The 19827-nt window shown below is 30.5% G+C and overlaps 1 protein-coding gene across 1 annotated transcript; it reads left to right on the forward strand.

Annotated features, from left to right (window-relative positions):
• Positions 1-13385: 13385 nt before the first annotated feature.
• LOC136226657 (zinc-finger homeodomain protein 4) lies at positions 13386-15068 on the forward strand. The gene has a single exon (XM_066015272.1). It carries the CDS (start codon positions 13920-13922, stop codon positions 14811-14813), a length of 894 nt encoding a protein of 297 aa, XP_065871344.1. The 5' UTR covers positions 13386-13919; the 3' UTR covers positions 14814-15068.
• Positions 15069-19827: the final 4759 nt, after the last annotated feature.

Consider the following 19827-nt stretch of genomic DNA (forward strand, 5'->3'; position numbering starts at 1 on the left):
CTCAAAAACCAAAATGAATTTTGTATTTTGGAAATCAAGTTGACTTTTTCTTATACTCTTTCACAGCAATTGAACATTTATTACCTAAAAAAACTTCAATTCTGAGCCTCACGTATATATTAAAAACGAAAAAGAAAAAAAAATGAAGTCAAATGCTACTTTAATCATGAGAAATTCAACTATTTAGTAACATTAAATGATCAAACTGGGTAAACTGTGAATTATATCAACTGTCTAACTTTTAAGTTCATTGTTATTATATTCTCTTATTTTATTATTTCAAAATATTAAAATTGGTAATATTTGCCAAAAAAAAAAAAAAAGTTCTTCGTTAATTAATTCCATTACATATATATGAATGATATAGAGAGAGATTGAGAGAAGAAATTATTTGGAAGTTTTGATCTTAAACCTATACAAAAAGCTAAAATTGAATGAGTAGAAAACCTCCAGTATATAAGCGAAACTTGAAAGAATTTAGAAATTATTAATTAATAATGGATGAACTCTAACTTTCAAAGAGCAATTTAATTTGGCAAAAAGCATTCTGAGGCTCCTGATCTTTCATTATTTGGTGCATTAAGCCCTCGATCTTTTATTTAGATACATTGAGCCCCTGATCTTTCACCATTTGGTGCATTAAGCCATCGATCTTTCATTTAGACACATTAAGCCCTTGATCTTTCATATATGGGTGTATTCGGTCCTTCCATAAATCAATTAATATATAGGTTTATTAAGGGCATATTTGGTGTGACAACAAATGATGTTCTAAAAATAACAAATTCTAAAATAAAAAAATATATTATACAAATTAATAAAAATAATTTAAATAAAAAATAAAAAATTTATTGAACACAATAAAACCTTGTTTTTCGATAATTATGTTCTAAAAATAAAAATAATGTTAAAATTGAAGCACATTTTGTGAAAATATCAATAACAAGTGACTACAAACAACTGTTCATGAAAAGAGCTTTTCGTGAAAAGCTCCAAAATGTTGTCGTGTCCAGAGAAAATGCGAAACGCTGCAGTTATATAAACCTAACCAAACATGCCCTTAATAAACCTATATATTAATTGATTTTCGAAAGGGCCTAATACACCCATATACGAAAGATCAAGGGCTCAATGTGTCTAAATGAAAGATCGAGAGCTTAATGTACCAAATGATGAAAGATCAGGGGCTTAATGTGTCTAAATAAAAGATCGATGGCTTAATGCATCAAATAATGAAATATCAAGGGTCTCAGGATGCTTTTTGCCATTTAATTTTGATCGATAAAAATGCATTATAATATGAAATTGAGCTTTATATATGTACTAAATCCTAAGCATGAAAATATAATAAAACCCTTAAGGATAACTAATTTAACATAAATTAAAATTTGCTAGAAATGACAAAACATAACTCAATGACAACTTAGTAAATATTTGGTGACAGAACTGTAATTAAGCTGATAGTAAAAATGTAAATAATCAATGGCGCGTTTGTAATTAGGAGACATGTGGAAAGAAATGAGACTTACTGGTTTCAGAAGTTCACACGACGTGTCAGATTCCGACACGTCATGTGAATTAAAATTTAAAAAGCAGAAACTTTTCATTCTCATCCACATAATGTGTGATTTGTTGACACATCGTGTGAAACTCTTCACAAGACGTGTTGAGAACTCCACACACCGTGTGAACTCTGCTTCTCCTCCACACGGTTTGTCATATCTTTCGTTTGGTGTATTTTTCCTTTGACCCGACTTCTCCCAACTACTTGTTTTCACACATTTGGGCAATTTGATGCCCTCATCATACACTCTCTCTTGAAAAGAACTTGACCTCAAGTTTTTTTTTTTTTGCTGAGTGTGGAAGAAGCTCATCGATCGTGAATGGACTCCAATCTTTCATATCGAACAAAAATGTTATTCCTAATGAATTTGTGAAGACCACCCAACAAGCTTCCAGATTCACTTTCTTCACAATCTTGAACATATCATTTTGTTGAGTTCAAAGCTTGATACTCGGTGTGCTTGAAAACCTCTTGATGCTTGAGTATATATACAAGAACTTCATCTCCCATTTCAAGTTGTAACTTTCCTTGTTTCCCATCCTCCTTGACATTCGCTTTCAACTCTTCACCGACATTAAATGGAATATCTCGGCGAAGCTTGTCGAACCACCCCTCAACAATCCCTTGAACACTCTTCTAAGCTTCTACATCATATTGAGTCGACCAACCGTGTGCCTTCTTATTCTCCCATTCATTAACTCAAAAATTAGCCACACCCTTATTCTGTTCATAGCCGGCCTCAAATGGAACGTCTTGGTGACACTTGTCAATCCACTTCATGACGATCCCATGAACACTCTTGGAAACTCTTACATTGCTTTGAGTTAACCATCAGTATACTTCTCTATCCATCACTTCACTAACCCAAATAATATTCACAAACTTCTTCCAATTGTAGCCGACAACAAATGGAATATCTTGACAAAACTTGGCAACCCACTTCATAGTAATCTGATGAACACTTTTATAAGTTCTTTCCTTGTTTTGAGTTAACAATCCCAGGACTTCTCAATTCTTTTCTTCACTAATCCAATCACTATGCTGCAACTCTTGGATTTCTCTCATCTTCTCTATATCCTTCCGGATTCCATCCACTTTCACCATATCATGAACTCTACTATCAAACTCGTTTTTCCCATTCTCAACTTCATTCTTCTTTTTAGAGTTCACTCTATCATAAGGAAGAATATATAAATGATCCCCGAGATCTAATTCAATATGATGCCATATCTTTCCCAAAGGTGGAAACTCTTAAGTTTCCTTTGTAATGGTAGTGTCTTTGCCATCTTCATGTATTGGCTCTACGTCTATTAAATCGTTTCATGTCGTCATAGGTATTTGTTGATTCCTTATGCATCCATTCAAAATCAATTCCCGAGTTGGCAAGATATCAAGGTGGCCTTCTTTTTCTCAATAGAGGAACTCTTAAAGGGTATAAGGATGTATTTGATGTCATTTTTTAATATGGTGTAGGTATTTCTTCTTCCTGCATGTAAAGCATCACAATCAAATTTCCATAGCCTTCCTAGGAGCAAGTGGCAAACATCTATTTCTACTACATCGCACATGACTTAATCTTGATAAGCCTCAATAGCGAAAGGACTTTACACTAGTGAGTAACTTGAAGCTTTTCCACATAATTGATCCAACCAATGCAATAAGGTCTAAGGTGTGGCTCGGGAATCAAACCAAACTTGCTCAAGGCGACTTGGCTAATAATATTCTTTTTGCTTCCTCCATCGACTATCACTTCACATTTCTTCCCGAGAATCAAGTACCGAGTTTTAAACAATTGATGTCATGGGTCATGCTCTTCCTTAGTAGACATTATCACCCTCTTCACCAAATGAACAACGCGCCTATCTCTGAAAGTACCACTCTCAAGCGGGTCACATATAAGACCCCCATCTTCATCATTTTCATCTCCCTAACCTCATATCAGTTCTATTCAACATTCCCAAACTTATCCTCATCATAATCAAATTCATCATCATTATCTAGATCATTCTCAGAATCGTTCATCTCTTTATGTTGTTCATTATATGGTCACTTAACGTCGTCCTCTGTATAAAAGAAATGTATATTTTTTTAGTAAACAAGAGGCAATAAAATAGGAATCCTACTAACGTACAAGTTGGGGATTGACTGAGTCAACCCATTAGGTCTTTAACAAAAATTACAATAGTGGACGGAATATATTCAGTTGTTAAGTATAATTGAAATAACATTTCATTAGGCAACAAAAGATGACCATGATTATATCATAGAATGATTCAATTTTCTTTTGATTTTGAAATTGAAATTGTAAATGAGTTTATATGTTTCATTTGATCCAAATAGTTATTTGTATCTATTGAACTTGGGTTAGCTTTATAGTAAGATTAGTTAATTACCGCAAAAGATTTAGGTCATGGTTGTTACGACTTGAACAACTTAAATTTGGTTTTAGATTTGTAGGAACTACTTTATTGGAAGAAAGCTTCAAATGATATGTATGCAGAGATTAATTCGATGTGAAAAACTTTTATAATTTTAGTCGGATGAAATGTATGAGATACTTTTCTATACTGGATTTTATGTTCATGTTCTTGAATAGAAATTAATATATTTTTAAAAAAAATCATGTATGATGCGGTGAATCCCTAACCCTCCCAAATGGAATGTTCAAGCTACGGATTGTCAAACCATTTCCCACAAACTGTAGCAAGACCCCATAGAACGTCTGGCAATCGAATCCCTAAAGAGCTTCTAGAACTAAAGGGGGATATCTTATATCACACAAATAAATATCAAGATACACATATTCTCATCTCAAACTAGCAAGGACGTACGGAGCAAGGGAGACCGTTGAATTAAACTAAACAAAAATAAATATTCCTCAAGACGCGTGAATCAATGTGATACACTCTGAATCCTCTTCGGATCAGAACCATTAAATCACACATATGATTAATGAATCTCAATTCAGATATATCACTAACTACCCAAAATACGGCGACTATCGGAAGCTAATATATGTCTTCCAAAAAAATCTAAGGTGAATATCCACACCCATTACCGGTTTTACTCCTGATTGCCTATAAATAGAACGTGATTTAATATTAAAAGTGTATATACACATTTATTGCCATTTACTCTTACTTGATGTTCTAATTCTACACTTTACTAATTTAGTCATCGGAGTGGATAAACGACCGACGAGCTCGACTTGATTCTTTTTCTATGTGAGAAGTTCTCTTAGACGTAGGAGCAGTGACTCAGATTGTATAGTATCAAGTATATATCCAAATAAAAACTTAAACTTTACTCAATCCATTCATTCATTGTGGTTACAGTAAAAAAAACATTATATTATATATATTATTAATTGGTATGTTATACGGTGATGATAAATACTGATATTGAACTGTCAATTTTGGGAACAGTAAAGTCATTCATTCATTCATATAACAAGACATTGATTTTTAGGAGATTAAAAAAAGAGAGTATATAGTAGTAAAATGCATAAATCAATCTTATCTATGGAACACAAAAGTAAGGTTGAGGACAGGGAAGGGAGGGTAAGATTCATACAGAGAATTTGGGCTGGCAGTGATTGAGATTGATGTTAAAGATCTCTATTTTGGTCTGTTCATCTTGAAAATTGTGATCAAGGTGCTGTCATCAACACCATTTATTCTTGTGGACCCTTTACCCACTCTCATAATTAACCTATGTATATAGGTATATTTTCCTTTTTCTTTTCTAATTAACCATTTCATACAAATTAAATCCTACGAAGTAATACTTCATCCGTTTCATATTATATATCTTTCTAAAAAAAATTCTTTCAAAATAAATGTCATTTTGATATAATCAATATACATTAAGTCACATTCTTATCTATAAAATATAGATTTATAAAGAGTAATTTTTTTTTGGTAGGAAGATTTATAAATAGTAATTAGAATAATGGATTTATTATATAATAAATAAATAGTAGTAAAGTTTTTTTTTTCTAATATACTTAATTTCTGTACAACTATTTAAAATATGTAATACGAAAGTATTTCTTCCAAATTAAATTAGCTTTGTTTAGTGATTTTTTTCTTCAAAATAGTTATAAAGATAAATATACAAAAAAAATGTCTATATAGTTTGTTCTATTTGTAAATACAAATAAAAATAAGTAAATACTTTATTCATTTGCATGTTTTTACCTATTACATTTTTTTAGAATTACCTATTATATTATTATTGATTTCATAAATATATTTTAAAGTCTTCAAGTTTTGACATTTACTTTTGTATATAAAATTATAGAATTATCCTTAACTATACAAGTAAAAAACAATTTTTTTTTTAAATTTAATCGAGATGTGGTAATGAAATTTACGTAGTATATATACACACATTTCTAGAGTTATATATATTAATATATAAAAAAATCTAGTATTTATACTCTTATATTTTTATTCTCATTTTTTATTTAATATAACATCTTTAAATTAATTTTAAACATTTGCTAAGGTTTGGAGTCTCTTCCTCTGTGATCCATTGGTGGCCTTCAGCTCCTGTTTTTTACCACAAGTTTATCAATGATGACATTTATAGTATTTCACAGTTGCGTTTTTCTTGACCTTTCATATCTTTTCTCCTTCCCCCTTCTTTTGTTTGTTCTCCTTCCTCTTCTCTTGTTCAAACACTCACTTTTCTTTTATTTATATACTGCGGGTTTGACAGTTCTTGGACCATGGGTGGTCACCCTGCCCTAGTTCTGTCTCATCCCAATTTCTATCAAAAAATAAAAAAATAATAATTTTAAACATTATTATTAATTTTGATAATAAAAATTAGGATTACATATATATTATCCATAAATAAAGATAAAAATTTCAATTTATAATTTTATATATCTCTAATAATCTTATAATTTTTCTTTCAAAAAAAATAATCTTATAATTTTTTATTTATTTTCTTAACAAAACTAACCATAAATTAAAGTTGTATAATTTTATAAAATTTAATAAATCAATTACTATATTGGATAGATTATTATTATTATTTTTGATAATAGGATAGATTATTATTAGTATGAGTAAACTTTATTGGAAGTATTTTATTTTAGTCTTATGGTATAAGACAAATTTAATTTCTATCGTCATAAGAATAAAATGAAACCAAAATTTCCATCATGGGTGTAACATTGAGCTAGATATTTAGCATGATTGTAATTTTTTTACTGTTTTTAAAGAATTTTATTTGTATTTATTTATAAAAATATAAAATTGAGCTAAGATTTTCTATTATAAAAGGAACATTAAGCCATGTTGTACGTATAAAGACAAATTGATCTTCTCTAATAAATTTAGAGGAAAATTTAGCTTTTTATGAAAACATATAGAGAGAAAAATTGGTAATTTTTATTTGATATAAGTAATGAAAAGAATAAGAAAAAAATGGTAATTATTAAGGTAAAAAAAGAAAGAAAAAAGCATGCAGGAGGAAGAGAATTACCAGAAGAAGGACAACAAGGATAAAAACAAAATACTAAAGATAGATAAAGTTATTTAAATCTTGTGGGAATAAATAAAGGGCTTCGAATTCCATAATAAAAGAATAAAGTTGTTTTGGATTTTTAAATCCATTTTTTATTCTTAAGTACAAATTTAAATTTACATTGGATAATTACTTATGATGTACGTACGTGCATATCTTTTTCTTTTCAATTTTGTATTTTTTGAGATTATCAACAAAAAGAAGGTTTGCCTCGATATCAAGTTGTTACATTACATCCCTTACTTTGAATCTTTGCTTTTTAAACAACTTCTTCATCATAAAGTTACTTATTTCATTATTTATAAAGAAAATAATTTAAACATGCTATGGTAAAAATCCATATTTTGAAGAGCTAATTTTTGCCTCCAGTTGGGATGATTTTTCAAAATTCATCCATTAGGATTAAGCAAAATATTTGTAATCTCTAACATGTTAAAATTTCGTCATTTTAATATAGGGTGCTTTGTCCCCCGGACTCTGGGTTGGGTTGGCTCCTTTACAAATGGCATGTGCTTTACATGATTAACAAAATAAATTGGTTTACACATTTAACAAAAAAAATGAATTTGATAACATTGTTTGTCACGTCATCAAATCAACATGACGCAGTATCAAGTCATATCTTCAAAAGTCAATATTTCATTATGTTATGTCAATAAAATCAATATGTCATGTTATCAAATTCAACCTGTTACGTCATTGAATACTATATTTTTATAAATAAAAATAACATGTTCCTACACTTACAAATCGATGAAAACACGTGAACTTTTTTCATACTTTCCCAAAAAATATATAATATCCAAATTTGGATCTATATTTTTGGGAAAGTATAATTTTTTTATCCCAAACATAAAAAATTGTATAATTTTAATTTTATCGTTTCCAACTTAGAACAATTTTAGATCTAAATAAAGATAAATAGAATAATAATTGATATCATAATAAATAAATAGTATATGTGGAGAGTCTTCATATTAAGTGGCCACGTGCAGCACTAAGGGCCTCCGGATCCAGCAAACTTCTAGCAATTGTTTTCCATTAAGAAAAATTCGTTTGCTGCCTAAATGAGATCGTTTGGAAGACGTCTCCTAATAGAAGAAGAGAGATTCGTTAAAACACTATAAATAGATAGGTATGGTAAAACTCTAGAGGTACGTTAACATCACTATTTTACAGTATTCTATTGACTTCAACCCTTCAAACCCTTGCTTGCTTAGACATCAAAGCAGGTTCGTCGGACGTCGACCCTTCTCTGACTGTCTTTTCTTTCTTGCAGAAAGTTCGAAGAATGACACGAAGGGTACTTTGGATACAACATTATCAATAATAGTTGCAAGTAACATAACCCTGAAAATAAGATTCTTAATTACTTGGGTCTAGAGATAGAGATGGAGGGTAACGGGATGTTGGCACACTTCGACCGTTGGGAACCATCACTTTTACCTACCCTTTTATGTTTTTATATGCAGAGTGCAGCCAACCGATGAAGAATTGTGCATCTTTTTCTTCTTTTACCTAGTTCACAAAACGGCATCATTTTGGTCTAATAAGGGCAAACATAAATTTAAGCTCAGTCTATATAGATTGAAATTACTTTTTGCACTTCAAACAATCAAAAGCTAATTCCGTCAAAAATTTACTAAAACGTAAAGAGTATATACGTAATTCCTCAAAGAGGAAATTACATCAAAAAATCAAGTTTACATTTGTTAGGAATAATTGAAATTACGATAAACGAAAAATAAACAAACATACAAGAATTGTTTACCCAGTTCGCCATTCTATATGAATGACTACGTCTGGGGGCACTACCAAGCCAGAATATTTCACTATAATGAAAGAGATACGGAATACAGAAAAAGAGGTTACATTTATACTAGGTAAACTACACCAATGGTACCTGAACTTTACATAGTTTACACTTTGGTACCTAGATTACATTTTGTCTCAAAAATATACCTGAAGTAACGATAACCGGACAGTTTAGTATATTTTTACCGGTTATGATCGGTCAACGCGAGTTTCATAAGTTAATTACATTAATGGTACCCGAACTTTACCATAATTCACACTTCGGTACCTGTATTTTATTTTATCCTAAAAACATAACACGGACTGAAAGATTTAGTTCATTTGATCGATTAGTGACCGGGTAACATGAACTAAACATTGGACTGACCATATACTCAATTAACATAAAATTATAATATTGTCATTTATGAGCTAAACAACAGTATTATAATTTTATGCTAATTGAGAGTACGATTGGTCTCAATTTTTAATTTAAAATGGCCAAACTCGGGTTGATCAATCATTGATCGGTCAAATATACTAAAATATTGAGTCATCTTTATTTGAAGTATATTTTTTGGATAAACTGAAATCTAGGTACCAAAATGTGAATTCGGATAAAGTTCAGGTACCATCAGTGTAATTTACTCATCAAAATCGCATTGACCGGCCATTAACCGGTAAAATATACTTAATTGTCCGATCATCGTTATTTCGGATATATTTTTGAGACAAAATATAATCTAGGTACCAAAGTGTGAATTAGGGTAAAGTTCAGGTACCATTGGTGTAATTTACTCCATTTATACTCCTAAAACCCTAACCGTTCGAAACTCTAATCGACCCAAAAAATTTTGGATCGCTGCAGTTGGACCCATCGCTTCAGTTAGACCTATATATATTAGTCTTCAAAACCCAACAACATTTAACTAACCTTTATATTTATATTTTATCATCCCATATTTTTTCTTTAAAATATGTCAGAATTTTATACTTTTATTTCTAGTTTTGTCAAATTCATTTAAAAAAAATAAAAATTAGTAAATTCTGGCCGTTTTAAATTAATAATATAATTAGAATATTTATTTTGAGTAATTGACAGTTATAAATATTTAATCTATCCCTTAAGAAAATACAATATTAATTAAATAGTGAGTAAGTAAATTATATAAGTACTGGAAGCATGTGGGGGTGTCTGAAATGAATTATGCAATTATCCTTCTGAGTATTTCCAAGGGAACATCATTGTCACATTGAGTCCTTTTTATGACATTACATAACATTACAGTAACCTTTTATTTTATAAATATTTACTGTCACACTAATTTATTTACTGTTTCCAACTACAGTAAGTCTGCCCTCTGAAGCATAAACATACTAATTAACTTCTCTTACTATTCTCACCCAAATACCTATTTATTCATCCTCCCTCTCAATCTAACTTTTAACAAATAAAGCAAAATTAATCATTATCTTCAATCCCTTAGCTTTTCCTTTTTTACACTTAAATCTCTAATCTTTTAATTTCATACACTGATTTCTTACTCAATTATAATGGTGCACATTTTCTAAGTTTCTAATTAACAAGATTAATTGTATCAAAATTCACATTTGGTTTTTTGAATTTTATGTAGTAGAAAATGGTAATTAATTATGAAATAGAAATGATTCACATGAGGTGCATGAAACCCTCAATACTCCAATTAAAATGCAGTTGAAATTAATTAATAAATAAGTGCAAACCTCACAGATTGACACTACATATGTACAATCAAATTAAATAGATAAAGAATTAATAAATGAAGCTAAGCTAATTGAGAGCTATCTCTTTCTTTTTCTTGGTGTATTTTCCTGATTTAATTAATATAGTAAGAGAAAAAAAAAATAAAGGACACAACTAATTAATACCAAATAAATAAGTTAAGTTTATATAGAAGAAGACCAAACTTACACCAATTTGCTTCTCAATTCTCAATTCTAATTTCTTTATTCATTTTATTGAATTATTTATCAGTACCTTATTTAAGCCTCAAATTTCAAAATTTTGAATGAAGGTAAGATGTATATAAATTTGTCTCTAAGTTTTTTTAGAAATATAAATATATTCTTAACATAAAAAATAATAAATTTGTATCAATATGGAGTAATTTCAGACCTAGATAGTGAGGGAGTCATTTATTGTATGTTTGGAGTGTAAAAAAAAAATTTTAAATTCAGCTCATATGAATTGAGTTTTATTTTATATTTTTTCTTTACCTAAACAAAAAAATGACATTGTTTTAGCATGAGGTAGGTCAGAAGGAAAAATAATGTATATTCCTTCATCTAGTGGCAGAATACAGGATTGGTTGGTTAGGAGGGCCGATTCTGTACATGTGTATAAAAAAATCGAACTTGTTTAAATTTTTTTCGTAAATATTCATGTTATAATCTGAGTGGTCAATAACTTATTTTTAAGTATCAATGTAAAACTTTTCAAAATTAAGTTAGATTGTGTCTAAGATTCTTAAAATGTAAAAAAAATTGTATTTAATAAAAAATTTGAATTTAGAGAGGGTTTAAGACAGAAAAAGTTAGAATTTTGGATTTTGGGCCTCACATGCTTAAGAAAAATTAGAAATTTGGATTTAGAAAATTTCTCACACTTCCTTGGCTAACTTGGAGTGCTAATTCAGCACGCCATAATATTTCTTGAAAACAGGGGGGTCGGAACTAGGGGTGGGCACGGTTCGGTTAACCGGTCCATTAGGCAAAAAAATTAACCGAACCGTTATTAACGGGTTTTTAACCATTCAAACCGAAACCGGTCCATATCAATCGGTTAACCATACAACCGGTTAACCATTAATTTCGGTTAGTTTTTCGGTTAACGGTTTTTAACCAATTCTCACCAGTTAACCAAAAATCAACGGTTAACCATAATTTTTACCCAAACCTAAATTTTTAAACAATATTAAAATACACATTTCAAAAATTCAAACGAAACGAATTCATATAAAATTTCAAATTCAAATATAAGTACCGAACTAAAAAAATCCATCAAATTTACATTTAAAACATAAAGAAATGTAAATAATATTTCGTCAAAGTGCTTATTACAACATTAATCCATCAAGTTTACATTCAAGTATAATCTATGTTATATATTTATATTAATATAGGTTATAATCTATGTTAAAGACTTTTTTTTAATCTTATAATCTATGTTATATAATATATGTTATATAATTATATATTAATTTTTTTTTTTAAAAATTGGTTATATTTATTAAACGGTTCGGTTAACCGTTAACCGCGGTTTTTGAAATTCTAACCCGAAACCGAAACCGAAACCGGTATCTATATATTTTTTTAACCATTAAAAAAACCACTGGTTCGGTTAACCACTTTTTCCGGTTCGGATTACCGGTTTTCGGTTCGGTTACCGGTTTGATCGGTTTTTTTGCCCACCCCTGGCCGGAGAGGCAGCCCCCTTGCCTAGGTAAAGGCTATGCTTACTTTGTTTTTAACAAAGTAAGCCTTACTTTGTGTGTTTTCACCATTGGATTAATTTTCTAATCCATCATCTAATGGTGAAAACACACCAAGTAATGGTACTTTGTCAAAAACAAAGTAACCATAGAAGGCACCCCCTTGCCTATATCTACTGGGTTATAATCCGCATTTTTGCAGATGAAAATAGAAAGTGAACTGGTGTGGAACCATTGCTCAGTAATAAGAATGGTTCATGAGGGGCACTGGGTGCTTAACCCTATGCCCCCTTCTTTCATCTCTAATCCAAACAAGAGTTATGTTTTATGATTTTTGAATTAATCGGAGCCAAAATTATTTGGAGTGTAAAATATAAATTCAATCTATATAAGCTAACCTTTTTTTGCCCTAGCTATATTCAGGCCAAAAACAGTACCGATCGGTTAAGGATGCGTATTTCTTTATGTACAATATACATTTTGCAGATAGACATGTGTGGAACCATCTCCTATTAATCCCTATAAGAGATGGTTCCCGACCGCTAGGGGGTCACAAGCCCCATGTATTCCCTTCTTTCGTTTAATGGATCTAGATAAAAGTTCGACTATCTACGACTACAATTGCTCTATATATCGTTATCGGTGAAAAAAAAATTGAAAATTGAAAATTGAAAATTGAAAATTGAAAATTGAAAATTTTTATAATTTCTTATATACATTCACACTTAACAAAAAAAAAAAATGGTATAATTAAATTATGAGAGAGGAGAGACACTCAGTCTGACACACTGCTCTTCATATGGAGTAAAACACTTGATGCCTGATATTGCAAGCAAAGCAAACCAAATGAACCACACCCCACCTTTCTCTCTTTTACTCCCCTTCCTTCTCCAAAAATCACTCTATTAATTTCTCTTTCCCTAATTTCTTTTATTTTTTAATAAAGAAAAAAATATAATAAATTTATTTATTTATTTATTGTGTTAGAACCCTAGCACTATAAGGCATAACCTCCTTGTTTAGCGCTTGCTTCACTTACCATAACTCTTTCTCTTCTTTTCTCTTCTCCTCTCTTCTTACTTCAAACACTGTTTTTTTTCTTTAACAAAAACATAAAAACTTGTTCATCCTCTCTTCATATAGCTAAGCCATTTTCATTATCCTTTTTTAGTTTGATCTACCCTTTTCTTTTAGGAGATGAATTGAGTGTTGACTCTCACTTTCAACAAAATGTATGGAGAGACAAAGTTGTTGTTTTCCTTATATTTGTCTGCTCCACAGTGTTACTGAATTTGCTTTCTTCACCATATTTGCAATTCCTCAAGTGGGTCATTCTTATTTTACATCAAAACATTTCCAACTAACTCAACTTTTGTTTTTTAAATCAATTTTTTCAAGTTTTTGAGGTCAAGAATCACAAATAGTTCATTTCACTACTTCCCAAAGGGTATGTAATGTTTTGCTTCTAAAAGAGTTGACATCAATCATTAATTGAGGCCTCTTCTACATCTTGTCTTTGTCTTGTTTGGTCTCCATAGACACATACACACACAATGGAAATTTCAAGTCATGAAGAAGAAGAAGAAGGAGAAATCCCTCTTCCAATAAACAGCACATATGTTGGGGGATCACATGGCCACATGATCCATCATCATCATCATCATAACAACAACAACATAATTCCCCAAATTCCCAACAACAATGTGAATGTGATCAATGGCCCAGATGATCATCATCATCATCATCAAAATCTGAAGAAAATGGTGAAGTATAGAGAATGCTTGAAGAATCATGCAGCATCAATGGGAGGAAATGCAACAGATGGATGTGGGGAATTCATGCCAAGTGGAGAAGAAGGTTCAATAGAAGCATTAACATGTTCAGCTTGCAATTGCCATAGAAACTTCCACAGGAAAGAGATAGAAGGTGAATCACCACCAAATTCAACTTCTTTTGATTATTATCATAACCACCCACATTTCAGAAGGAAACTGATTTTAGGTCACCATAAGAACAGCAGCAGCATTATAGGGCCAGAATACCCTACAGCAGGAGGAGCAGCTAGAGCCCACCATCATCAGATGATTATGTCTTACAATATGGTTCCTTCTGATCAATCTGATGAACAAGAAGATGGTGGTGGGGTAGTTATTGCAAGGCCAACTCATCATCAAGTTGTTATGAATAATAATAATAATAATAACAAGAAAAGGTTTAGGACAAAATTCAGTGTTGAGCAGAAGGAGAAAATGCTGAACTTTGCTGAGAAAGTAGGATGGAAGATTCAAAAGCAAGAAGAAGGAGTTGTTCAACACTTTTGTCAAGAAATTGGAGTTAAAAGAAGAGTGCTTAAGGTTTGGATGCATAACAATAAGCATAATTTAGCTAAGAAGATTCTTCTTCCTCCTTCTCTTCCTCCTCCTCCTCCACCACCACCTACTGCTTAATTAATTTTAATTAATTAAGATCATATTAATCTACATTGTGGTTAGTTTAATTTTCTTTTTTACTATACTCTATATCAGTTTGTTTTCATGTTTCTGTGATTTTTCTTGATGTTTTAAAATAATGTGTATTTAGTTTAGGGCATGCAGCAGATGAGTTTTTTATGATAATTAATCAGTAGTTAATTATGGGTGATCATTATTATTATTATGTTTTTTCTTCAATCCATTTTGGTGTATGCATGCAGTGGATATGGATTTTAGTACTGATGTTTTGATAATTTAGTCCATTGGAGATATCCATTTATACTCATGTAAGTTTAAGTAATTTTCTTCCTTCTTATTTTCTGATAATTTATGTCTTTGCTCTAGATAATCCTAAGATCCATTTATATATGTACATGATAGTAAAATCAGTTCAAATTTGTGTTTGTGAATAATGAATCATAAGTATTTCTGAATATGCTTATTTGGTTAATAATTGTCAAGGAACAAAGTTAACAAGAATAACTGTTACTATTATTTCTAACAATATGTAGAATTGTAACCAAGCAGAGCCAAACTTTGACATGTTCATACTCGGGTCATCAGAAAATTAAGGAGCTCGAGCTCAACATCATATCTGTGAGTTGCTCACGAGTTTGTTCACAAACTTTGCTTGCAAACAGTTTGTTAATTTTGTTCGTGAATTTCGCTTGCGAACAGGTCATTAAATATGTTCATATGAAATTTCTTTAACACAAAACTACATAGTTTTGAAATTTACAAAACTAAAGATTACATGAAATTACTTACACTTCCCTTTTATAAAAATATTGTTATTAAAAAAACAATTAAACCAAAAGTCTGCTCAGAGCATGTGTAATCAAGTCTGCTTAATCGAGTATGCTTGCAAGCTTTCAAACCGAGTTTCGCCATGTTCAAAACTCGACTCATTTATAATTCAAACCGAATATAATCGATTAAATCATGCAAAATGTATTTTAAATATGAATGTGTTGAAATTTAATCAGGGTTCTACATATTGGAATCCTAAACCAAAAGTTTAATTTTTTATTAAATAATAATATTGTCCTGCTTAAAATCCTTATAACATTTATATATATGTTTCAAACCAAGGGACACAATTTTGCCCTCATATTATAATGATTATTCATATATATATATATATACAAGGAAACTGCTCAAACTTTACTTAAAAAGCTCAATTTTTAATAGGAAAAAGAAAAAAAACAGTTTCTATTATTTATATTGTATATAAAGAAAAACACAGTTTAAATTAAATATAGGGCAAGCTATAGCAGCAAAAACAAAAAGCTAGCGACAAATATAATTTGGAAGTATGTACGTAAGATTATTCCAAGTTCCTTTTATGAGTTGTGTAGTGAAAACATTTTTTGACCTTTTCTCTTAAGTGGTTCAAATATTATAACTATCATATGGAAATTCAATACACAGCTAAAATTTGCTTTTCAGAAGTATAATTTGACATTTCTGAGCTAAGGTTTTCTCATCAACAAAAACTAAAACCAAAAAAAAATCCTTCAGAAAAGCAGAAAAAGAAATGCTGGATTAATTAACTGGGAATTGGGAAGATAGTAACCGTATCCTAGGTAATGAAGTTATAATCTATGTTCGCACGGAAACAAACACCTCAAAACGTTATTTTAAATAAAATTTAGCTAGGAAACGGTAATAGAAACCGACACGAAATGCGGAAAATGAGAGTTCTAATCAGTACCTCAATTACAGTCCCCTTTTTTTTGTGACTAAAAAGTAGAGTTCATACTTGTATCATATGATCTTTATGGTTTGTTTGATGAAAACATGAAAATAATAAATTTTCAGTATTTATACTTATTCATAATTAAAAAGCATTAACACACAGTTTCTCCCAAAGAGTTACATTTGAAAACACAAAGATTAGTTAGTTGGGGTACCAATAACCTATGGACTTTGGGATTATTGACAACATTTTCTCCCAAAATGGAATGCACATTCTTCATGGAATGCACCTCAACTCAGATGATTGTTTTGCAATCTGTTAGCAAGACAGTTATTGAAACGACCCGGTCCGGAGTGGGTGGCATCGGGGTAGAAGCCCTGAGCAAGGAGCGGCCCTAAGAGATGGCGATGGGGGCAGGAATAAATTCAATCCCACATCGAAAACGGAGAGGGAGTGACTGAGGTTTATTAGTAAGATGTGAATCCAATACATGCAGACGCGTTTTAAAACCCTGAGGTCCAAGATGTTGGATTTGGGCTAGAGCGGACAATATTTACCGTTATAACAATCAACAGATTACATTTGTATGGTTGAATCTTATCTTGTTATTAGATCATTTTGTAATTCTTACAAGCATTTTGAGTTCATTCCTTCATTCACTCTCTATTTTCATATTTCTTTCAATACTTTTCACCATTTTCATTTTGGTTATATCTTTCACGTCAATATATTAAGATCACACAGATAAAATGAATAACGCCTTTTCAACTAAATTAGATTTCACAACTAACTAAGCTAGCAAGCACATTAAGGTTTAATATAAACAAGGGTTAATATCACCAAAATAACTAATCAAATGTGTAAGGAAGCGACTCTTGGCACCTCCATTTGGTTTCGAATCTCGTTCTCGTTGTTGGAATCTTTATATAAGTGGTGCAATATGTAAGTCATCTGGTGAATCTCTCTCTAACCTTATGATTTTCCTTGGTACTAGACTGAAAATACACCTCCTCACCCTAAATTTTTTGTTACAAAAGAAATATCTTTAAGGTTAAATCCATGAAAATCACAATAAATAGAGGCTTTACTACACTACTTTTTGGCATAATCAATGAGTTTCTTGGGGAAATAAATTAAGAATGGTTCTCACAATAATTGAAACATAATGGATTTTATAGCCAAAATTGAAACCTAAAGTTGGACAAAACATATATATATAACTAGGCCACCTTTCCCAAAATTAAAAGAGAAATTGAATATATCCCAATAGAAATAAAATGCAATATCCTTGATGAAAATAAGATTTGGGGTAAGAAAGATGTAGTGGCATGACTTAGTTAGTACTATTATTAGGAGATGATGAAGGCATGCAGCATTAAATTAGTGATCAGTACAATGACTTTAAATTTTGTTTTTTTGAAAATGAAGGACTTAAGATAGATGAAAATAACAACACATGTGGCCTCTCCTTAATTACACATCTTAATCTTAAATATGTTCAATGATGTTTTCAGCTACCTTCTCTGTCACTGTGAGAGAGGGGACCTCATGCTCATCTCCCTCACTCTTTTTAACCTTTGCTTATATTAATTTACATTTCTCTTTCCCATTCCTAAAAGGATGTGTCACACTCTTCCTATTACCTCTATTTAATATATCAAACAAAATATTGGTTACAACTAATTTTTTGGATTCAATGAATTTATTATTTTATAAAACATTTACTTTTATTCTTCAAAAGACTCAATTTTTAATTCCTTAAATTTTCTATGTTTTATACTATTCAATTCATCAATTTCATTTTCTCTCTATTGAATATATTGGGTGAAATATATTTATGGTTTCTAAATTATAGGTATAACCTCTAAACTTCATTTAGTCATATAAAAGTCCTTAAAGTTTATGTTTTACTAATACTAAAATCTAAATTAAAGGAAATCATTTAAAACTTAAGGAACCAATGACTTGAAAATTGGTATGTGAACTATAATTTAAGGTAATATGGATAAAAAAAAATTCATGGTATAGTCAAATTTGTCCATGTTAACATTTTATTAATATTTTAATTTATGTGAACTTTATAAAGTTGAGAGACTTTTATACATTAAGATGAAGTTTAAAAACCATTATATTAGTAACTGCTATTATTCAGGACCATAAAAGTTTTTTACCTTGTTTATATATCAATGGTGCTATGAGCCTAATAAATTTAATTTTGTGCTATTGACACCCATTGTTTGTGATAAGCTAAGCTCTTGTTTGGGAGTTAGAAGATTAATGGAAATGAGTGAAGACTGGAGGAGGTAATGGAAGAAAATAGAAAGTGATGTAAATGAAGATTAAAAGTTAATATTATTTGGAAGTTTATGGAATTTCATTATATTAACACCCAATTTGGTGGTTAAAGTTTAAAGTTAATTAGTTTTAATTAAGCTTTATTTACTCTCCAAAAATATCTTCCAAGGTTTATCCTCTTCTAACCTTCTCCCAAACAAGGCTAAGAGAATCATTTCAATTATAAAGGATTATATATTACTGAAGCAGTCAAAGGTTAAGAGATTTTTATGTTAATAAAAAGCGGTCAGGGGTGTAATTTAGCTGTAAAGTAAAGAGGATTAAAAATGTAATTTGTCATTATTATCTAAAGATGATTATTAATAAAAGTAATCAAGTTACTACTGTATTTCAAATAAAAAGAATCAGCAAAAGTTTCTTAAATCCAATAATTGATTGTGGACTGGTGGTAAAATAGAAAAATGAAAAAAAAAAGGGGGGGTGAGAATTTGATGCAGCCTGGAAATGAATAAGGGTAATAAATGGTGGAACCATGATCTTCTGAGCAGAATTTAATGTATGCTTGCTGCAATGGAGATGACATCCCTGCCCACGTAATAAATAAATAAAATAAATGAATGTAATGTAAGGATTTGCTTCATGGACAAGTGTATGTATTTTTGTACACTTGGACCATATTTTATAGGCATTAGCTTTAGCTGTACGACCAATGGTATGGATCATCCCACATGCTACCTCCTTTCAAATTCTCACCACTCAAACACCAAACCATACCTATATTTCTCTCACTGCCCACAACACCTTTCCTAACTTCTAGTCCATTTTGATTTGAGACTTGATGACCTTTTTCCTTTCAAGAACAGCTTGATTAATAGGAAATGTAGACAATTGACCTTGAACAAGCACTTGGTGAAATGAGATGTGAATCTACTACAAATGTACTGGGTACCAATAATAATAATTAACCACAACAATGGATATGTGTAAAGAGGCAAC

The sequence above is a fragment of the Euphorbia lathyris genome, chromosome 4 (genome assembly GCF_963576675.1).
Source record: "Euphorbia lathyris chromosome 4, ddEupLath1.1, whole genome shotgun sequence".
In the NCBI taxonomy this organism is placed as follows: domain Eukaryota; kingdom Viridiplantae; phylum Streptophyta; class Magnoliopsida; order Malpighiales; family Euphorbiaceae; genus Euphorbia; species Euphorbia lathyris.

What these genes read in the sequence shown, in the direction of transcription:
- LOC136226657 (XM_066015272.1), top strand. Translation starts at nt 13,920, where the DNA reads ATGGAAATTTCAAGTCATGAAGAAGAAGAAGAAGGAGAAATCCCTCTT.